Here is an 8,551-nt window from a genome sequence, read left to right as displayed (position 1 = left end):
GGGGTTTCCTACAGGCTGCGAGTCATAGCTCATGCACGGGAGACCTCCTCCAGCTCATCCCCCATCCGATCAGCTTATCGTTTGGTTCCACCCCAAGGCTCCGGCTGATGACCGCGGAGAGGTTGGGTAAGCAGGGCGGGCTGCAGGACCAGCGCGAGTCCTATGGCTAGTCCATCTGGCTGTCTCTGTGCACAATGCCGCTCGCCCTGCTCCTCCAATGGCTGCACATCACCCAGGGAGGTAGGCGGGGCGGGCAGAGAGCTTACACCCACATCTGCTGGACATTGCACTCAGATCGTTCCCTACCCTCAAGGAGCCCACAATCCAAAGTCCCCATTCATATACTAGGGCCAATTTTGGACAGAAGCCAATTAACCTACCAGCATGTCTTTGGAGTGTGAGAGGAAACCAGAGTACCCGGAGGAAACCCACGCAGGCACAGGGAGAACATGCAAACTCCAGACAGGTAGTGTCGTGGTTGGGATTCGAACCAGCGACCCTTTTTACTGCTAGGTGAGAGTGCTAACCACTACACCACTGTGCCGCCCAAATATTGTACCAGATATATTCCACTAGAGCAGGGGTCTCCAAATGACGCCCCTCCAGTTGTTCAGGAACTACAATTCCCATCATGCCTAGTCATGTCTGTGAATGTCAGAGAGTTTTACAATGCTTCAGGGGAAGTGTCGTTCCGGAACAGCTGGAGGGCCGTAGTTTGGAGATCCTTGCACTAGAGGGTTAGTAAGGTTGAATAAAGACACCAGTCCATCCAGTTCAACCTGAAGTGAGTGTCTACAATTGTCCCTATCCCCGTACACAATCACATCAGCCCCTACTCTCAAGGAGCCCACAATCCAAGGTCCCCATTCATATACTGGGGCCACTTTTGGACAGAAGCCAATTAAGCTACCTGCATGTCTTTGGGTTGCAGGTCTTATAACACGCAAGGAATAAAAGGAGGAGGAGCCAAACAGTTTTCATTTCCCAAAAGCTCAGTGAAAATCTGGAGATTTCTGCAAAATTCTGGTGAAATATTTGAAGTGAGCTTTTGACTGAACCCACAACCAAAATGAAGAAGTTGGCTTCTTCAGAGATTCTGCGGATGGCCAAAGAAAATCACCTTTTGCTTCTTAGCAAAATTGATAAATCAAACTCACAATTATATAGAAAAGAGATTGGTTCCCCGAGTAGTAATAGAAAAGGAAGAACACCCCAATAGTAGAGGAAAAGTTTGTGCACCGTCGTCACAAATAATCCCTGGAAAGTGACTGATACATGTACAGTATTTGATATGCTCATTATTCCCACCTAGTGGCCATAATGCAGTATTTTCCCGATTTAGGTCTTTTAGTTAAATACTGAATTGTGGCCATTAGATGGTGCTGACGATCATATGAAATCACTTCATGAGATAAAAACACAAAATTCACCTTGGCTGGGCGATTGCGTCTCATATTTTTGCATCAATACAAATAAAAATAAAAAATAAAAACATAACCTCTTATGCCCACTACACACAAGCAGAATTTCGGTCTGAAAAATTCTGGATGGTTTTTCCAACTGAATTCCGCTCACGCTTGGCTTGCAAACACACGGGTCACACAAAAGTTCTCTGAACTTTCGACCGCCAAGAACGTGGCGACGTACAACACTACGACAAGCCAAGAAAATGAAGTTCAATGCTTCCGAGCACGCATCACATTGTTTCCGAGCATGCGCTTTTGTTTTTTTTGCGTGTCGGAATTGCATACAGACGAACGCAATTTCCGTCAAGAACTTTTTACGTCGGGAAAAACAGAGAACCAGCTCTCAATCTTTTGCTGGCCGGAAATTCAGACAGGAAAAGTTGGAAGGAGCGTACACACGGTCGGAATATCCGACCATAAGCTCCCATCATGCTTTTTTTGGAAATCCCGACCGTGTGTATGCAGCATAATGCCGCGTACACACGATCAGAAATTCTCGTTGGAAAAAGCTCTGATGGTTTTCCCCGTCGGAATTCGGCTCAAGCTGTCTTGCCTACACACGGTCACACCAAAATTTCTGATCGTTTATAACGCGGTGACGTACAACATGTACGACGTGGACTAGAAAAAAGGGAAGTTCAATAGCCAGTAGCCAATAGCTTCCGTCTCGTAGTTGAATCTGAGCATGCGTGATTTTTTGGCGTGTCGGAATTGCGTACACACGATCGGAATTACCGACAGAAAGTTTTTCCGTCGGAAAAAAATTGAGAACGTGCTATAAATTTTTGTCTGGCGGAAATTCGGACAGCTAAATTCCAATGGAGCGTACACACGGTCGCATTTTCCGATGAAAAGCTCTCATTGGTCTTTTTCTGGCTGGAATTCCGATCGTGTGTATGCGGCATTAGCGTTTGTGAAAACTTACATCACACAAATTTACTCAGCCAACAAAAGGTAATGACTCCTTTATTTTTTAATTTTTCAACTGCTATTAATGGGCCAACACGGTCTGACGCTTCATCAATATCTTCCCTCCCACACAACAAGAAAGTGGCTCCTCCCTCCCGTGTGAGATTTCTGATGTCTGCAAAGACTGTAATTCATTGAAAAAAAGACAATTTTCCTGCACCCAGAACAGATAAAACTGATACTTCTCTGTGTTATGCCGGCCATACACGGTTCGAATTTTTGAAAGAATTTTCTTTCGAAAATCGTATCTAAGAATTTTCGTAGGAATTTCGCACCATTAGTTCCTTTTTCAAAAAAATTCCAACATTTCCGATTCCCCAAATTTTATTTCCTCACGAAAATCGGCTGTTGCTGCCGCCCCGGCAGCAACAGCCGATTTTCGTGCAGAAATAAAATTTGAGGAATCGGAAATGTTGGAAATTTTTTGAAAAACGAACGATTTTCTAAATCAATGATGGGAGAATCGTGCGAGAAATGTAATAAGAAAAGAAAATGTACAGAGAGAAAAGAAAATTCCCGGCCAAGAAAAAAAAAAAAAAAAAAAAAAAAACGAATTTTCTGATTTTGAAAAGAAAATTTGTTCGAAATTCGACCGTGTATGGCCTGCATTAGACCTTTCATGTGTAACAAGTTCTGATTTTTTTTTTTTTTTATCAAGCTTTTCCCACAAAGAAATACATCTTCTCCTTGGTGTACAACCTCTGATGTCTGAAAAGAGAGGACTTAACTGAAAAAAATAAAATAAAATTTGCACACAAAAAAAAAAAATGGCTTCTACCTAGTGTGCAATCTCTGGTGCGTATAAAGATTAGACTGCTGCGAAAAACATTTCCCACAGTCAGGACAGCAATATGGCTTCTCCCCGGTGTGAGCTCTCTGATGTCTGTAGAGACTGGAGCTCTTTGAAAAACATTTCCCACACTCAGGGCAGGAATGCGGCTTCTCTGCTGTGTGCAATCTCTGATGTGTATAAAGATCAGACTTCTGTGAAAAACTCTTGCCGCATGCAAGGCAGGGATATGGCTTCTCCCCCGTGTGCAGTAGCTGATGTCTTTTAAGACTGGATTTCAACGAAAAACATTTCCTGCACTTGGGACAGGAAAATGGTTTCTCCCCGGTGTGAGACCTCTGATGCGCGACGAGTTTCGATTTCTGTCCAAAGCATTTCCCACACTCGGGACAGGAAAAGCGCTTCTTCTCGGCGCGGGACCGCTGACGCGCGACACGTTGCGATTTCTGTGAAAAGCTTTTGCTGCCCTCAAGACAGGAAAAAGGCTTCTCCCCGGTGTGAGATTCCTGATGTATGACAAGTTCTGATTTTTTCAGGCAGCGTTTTCCACACTCGGGGCAGGAATATGGCTTCTCCCCCGTGTGAGATCTCTGATGTCTGTGGAGATTGGACTTCTTTGAAAAACATTTCCCGCACTCAGTGCATGAATGTGGCTTCTCTCCTTTGTGCAATATACGATGTGTATGAAGACTAGACCTTTGGGAAAAACATTTTCCACACTCGGGGCAGGAATATGGCTTCTCCCCCGTGTGCAGTAGCTGATGCCTGGCAAGACTGGATTTCAATGAAAAACATTTCCTGCACTTGGGACAGGAAAATGGTTTCTCCCCGGTGTGAGTTCTCTGATGTGGGATGAGGTCTGCTTTACGGACAAAGCATTTCCCACACTCGGGGCAGGAAAATGGCTTCTCACCTGTGTGCAATTTCTGGTGTGTGACGAGGTTTGATTTCTGTACAAAGCATTTCCCACACTCAGGACAGGAATACGGCTTCTTCCCTGTGTGAGATCTCTTATGCACATTAAGACTGGTTTTAGAATGAAAACATTTCCCACAATCATGACAGGTAAACCTCTCATCTGTTGGAAGGACAGCAACATCCTTCACAGTCTGAGGTTCCTCAGGATCAGAGGAAGACGATGGTCCATCTACACTGTGTGGTGCTGGATGGACATTTGAGGTAGTCGGGTTTTCTCCTGGACTATACTGTGTGATGTCCTCATCTCCTACTGCACAGTCTGGAGACAAAGTGAGACAATCCTCTGAGGTTTTCCTCATCTCCCGTCCATCTACTAAAATAGAAATACAAAGATTATTACTAGACATCAGGCAACTTGGTCTCTGGAGGACGTTAAAATTCCATTTATTCATGCACCTTAGTCAGAGAGAGAGGAAATAACAAAAACTTTTATAAGAGTGACAGTGATTTTTTAGGATGGGGTAGGGTGGGACCCCCTCTATCATTCATTGCCATCTTCCCAACACAAGGAGTCCTGAACTCCCTGATTTAGTCATGAATAACAGCGGGGCTGAGCCCCACCAGAGGTCAGAGAGTGAGGATGGGGGGAGAACAACCAAGATGAAGACTGGACTGATCCTGAAGACCCCCATCATTGGTAGTGATGGACAAACTTCCGACGGGACATTTTACGAATGCGATCCGCAAACGTGCCTAAAAGTATGTTAACCACAAGGTTCGCGGCGGACCCCATTGACTTTAATGGCAGGCAAACCTTAAAAACCTCCAGGTCATATTTTCAGCCACAAAATACTTACTAGCTGTGCACACATAGTCCCACAACATGGACACTGACATACCAGAAGTATTAAGTGAATCTGGGATCGACAACGACAAGCATTCTTTTTTTATCTGTGAAATTTTGACAATTGAAGAGCGCATGAAGGCCATGGAGGAGAGGCAAGGTCAGGCCAGGCTATGAAGGGGGTGCAGGAGATGATCAGTGCTACAGTCAGGGCAGCGCAGTCCTGTGCCAGTGTCCCAGTGTGCCAACCTGTGCTTGAGCCCCTGACCCCTCCCTCTGCCCAGCCCTTACCCCCACCTATGCAGGGCTCCACTGCGGTGGTCCGGAGGTGCCAGTCCAGTGTTAATCCTCATCCATGGTGCTGGCACTGCCTGCTGATTGGCTTCTCTGCTGCTCTCTCCCTCACTGTTTGACACCAGCACCGTGATAGAGAGCACTGACACCAGCACCGTGATAGAGAGCAATGACACCAGCACCGTGATAGAGAGCAATGACACCAGCACCGTGATAGAGAGCAATGACACCAGCACCGTGATAGAGAGCAATGACACCAGCACCGTGATAGAGAGCAATGACACCAGCACCGTGATAGAGAGCACTGACACCAGCACCGAGATAGAGAGCACTGACACCAGCACCGAGATAGAGAGCACTGACACCACACCAGCACAGTGATAGAGAGCACTGACACCACACCAGCACCGTGATAGAGAGCACTGACACCACACCAGCACCGTGATAGAGAGCACTGACAGCAGCACCGATACCAGCAACTCGTTGCGGGATCCAAAAATATGACACCGCTCAACCGCTTCAAACAGGAGGGTACGGGCATATAGTACGGTGTGCTTTTTTTGTACCAGTGAGCCAAGGGTAGAAAAAGGTCAGTGTGCTAGATTATATAAATTGTTTATCGAGTTATGCATATACATGGTCTACTGGTCACATGTGTTGAATTCCTCCGAGATCCATGCCTCATTCATTTTTAGAAATGTGAGGTAGTCAACACTGTCGTGAGCTAGGCGAGTGCGCTTATCGGTCACGATCCCCCCTGCTGCGCTGAACGTCCTTTCAGACAGGACACTGGATGAGGGGCAAGCCAACAGTTACATTGAAAATTGGGCAAGCTCTGGCCAGAGGTCAAGCCTTCCCACCCAGTAGTCCAGGAGTTCATCACTCCTCAGAGCATCCACATCGGCCGTTAACCCGATGTAGTCGGACACCTGACGGTCTAGGCGTTCCCTGATGCTGGATCCGGATGACACCTGTCGATGGGTCAGCTGAAAGAATGACCTCATATCAGAAGTCACCAACACATCTTCAAACCGGCCTCTTCTTGCAGGCGCTGTTGGATTGGTACCCGCAACTCCTTCTCTGGGAGTGGGAATTCCTCCTCTGCCAGCGCACGCAAAAGCAGAATGCAGCATTTCTCGAAGCAAGGCCTGGAAGTGCTCCATTCTGACAGCCCTCTGTGATGGTGGTAACATTTCTGCCATTTTGTGTTTGTACCGGGGGTCTAAGTACGTTGCCACCCAGTACTGGTCCTTGACCCTTATGCTTTTTATATGGGGGTCCCTGTTAAAACATTGGAGCATGAAGGCCCCCATTTGCACGAAACTGGAAGCGGTGTGATGGCCTGGCTCCTGCTCATCATCCAGGATAATGTCATCCTCTTCATTCTCCTCTCCCCATCCACGCACAACAGGGATCCCAGAAAGGTTTAAAGCATGCTCTTCTTGCTCCTCCTCATCCGCCCGGCACCATCCTCCTCTGACTCCTCTTCAGACTCCTGTTGTTGACTTGTCTCAGATAGAGTAGCCCCCCCTAGGAATTCATCCAGCATTGCGACTTCCTCATCTTCCTGCTCCTGCTCCTCCACGGCCAGGTAGTCATTAACTGCACGTTTCTGCTGGAGCAGCCTATCAAGCATATAGAAGGTTGAGTTCCATCGCGTCGGGCAATCGCAAATAAGACGCCTGACCGGCAGATTGTGTCACCGTTGAATGTCTGCAAGGCGAGCCATGGCCCTGTAAGATCTTCTGAAATGGGCCGAGATTTTCCTTGCCTGCCGCAAGATGTCCTGGACCCCAGGGTATTTGACAACGAATCGCTGCACGACCAAGTTTAAGACGTGTGCCATGCATGGCACGTGTATAATTTTGCCCTGTTTCAATGCGCTAAGCAGATTGGCACTGTTGTCACACACCACTTTACCAACTGTCAAATTGAGCGGTGTTAGCCACTAATCTGTCTGTGAATGCAAAGCTGAAAAGGAGTGCAGGGCCAATGTGGCTCTTGGCTTCCAGGCACAACAGACGCAGCACGGCATGGCAACGTCTCACCTGGCATGTTGAATAGGTTCTGGGGATCTTGGGTGGCGCAGCGGAAGAGACGCTAGCAGCGGAAGAGACGCTAGCAGCGGAAAAGGAGGAGTCAGCTGAGGAGGAGAGGGAGGAGGATGGAGTAGGAGCAGGAGGAGGAGAGGGGGGATGGAGTAGGAGAAGAAGAGGCACGCCTGCATGCAATCCGTGGCCGTAAAACCAAATCTACACGGGTGCCACGGGTTACATGCTTGACGGCCATCAGAAGGTTCACCCAGTGGGCAGTAAAAGTGATATACCTTCCCTGCCTGTGTTTGCTAGACCACGTGTCTGTGGTCAGATGTATCTTGGCACCGACACTCTGTGCCAGAGATACATTCACTTGCCGCTGAACATGGCCATATAGCTCTGGGATGCCCTTCTCCGAGAAATACTTCCTTCCTGGGACCTTCCATTGTGGTGTTCCAATGGCCACAAATTTTCAAAAGACCTCCAAGTCCACCAGTTTATATGGCAGTAGTTGGTGGGCTATGAGTTCTGACAAGCCAGCGGTCAACCGTTGGGCAAGAGGGTTATCCGGCGTCATCATTTTTTTACGCTCGAACATTTGGGCCACGGAAGCCTGCCCTTTTCCAGAAATACATGAGGACGGCGTGATGGAAGGTGGAGTGGAGGACAATTCTGAGGAGAAGGAGAAGTAGAAGACGAGGCTGGACAGTGAGAGCCTGGAGTGTGGCTTTGTGGGTTCCGTTGCTCCCACTCGGCTCGGTGATGGCAGCTCATGTGCCTTCTTAAGGCGGTCGTCCATAGGTGAGTGTTGGACTTACCGCAACTTACGCGTTGACTGCAAAGGCTGCAGATGGAAACACTATTGTCAGCAGCGGACACTTTAAAAAAAGCCCACACTGCGGAGCCATGTGCCGGTGTCCTGGGAGTGCCAGATGTGACCATACATGGTTGATGCCTCACTCCTGATAAATTATCTGTCTGGTTTGTCCCTCCTGTGCAAGTTCTTCCTGGTTCTCCTCCATATCTCCCTCTGAACTCCCTTCCTCTTCCTCTCTTGTGGGCACCCACGTGACATCACTAGACAAGTCATCATCAACGTCACCTTCCCCACCACTATAAGTAGAGATCTCGGAGTATGCAGCAACACCGGGGACCAACCTCCTCCTTGGGCTGATCTGGGTACTGTCGTCAGACTGCTGAGTAGCGGTTGTTGCTACCTCCTCTTCCTGATCCA

At 47.9% G+C, this 8,551-nt stretch overlaps 1 protein-coding gene across 1 annotated transcript; it reads right to left on the bottom strand.

The window, feature by feature from the left end:
• Positions 1-3,179: 3,179 nt before the first annotated feature.
• On the bottom strand, positions 3,180-4,512 carry LOC143956808 (uncharacterized). The gene has a single exon (XM_077466982.1). It carries the CDS (start codon positions 4,500-4,502, stop codon positions 3,210-3,212), a length of 1,293 nt encoding a protein of 430 aa, XP_077323108.1. The 5' UTR covers positions 4,503-4,512; the 3' UTR covers positions 3,180-3,209.
• Between the last annotated feature and the right edge of the window lie 4,039 nt (positions 4,513-8,551).

This window comes from Lithobates pipiens, unplaced genomic scaffold (assembly GCF_037356315.1).
Source record: "Lithobates pipiens isolate NorthernLeopardFrog02 unplaced genomic scaffold, aLitPip1_a1.2 Scaffold_41, whole genome shotgun sequence".
In the NCBI taxonomy this organism is placed as follows: domain Eukaryota; kingdom Metazoa; phylum Chordata; class Amphibia; order Anura; family Ranidae; genus Lithobates; species Lithobates pipiens.
This window is presented reverse-complemented; position numbering and strand designations above follow the sequence as displayed.

Excerpts from the sequence above, each read along its gene's own strand:
- LOC143956808 (XM_077466982.1), bottom strand. The coding sequence starts at position 4,502 with ATGAGGAAAACCTCAGAGGATTGTCTCACTTTGTCTCCAGACTGTGCA.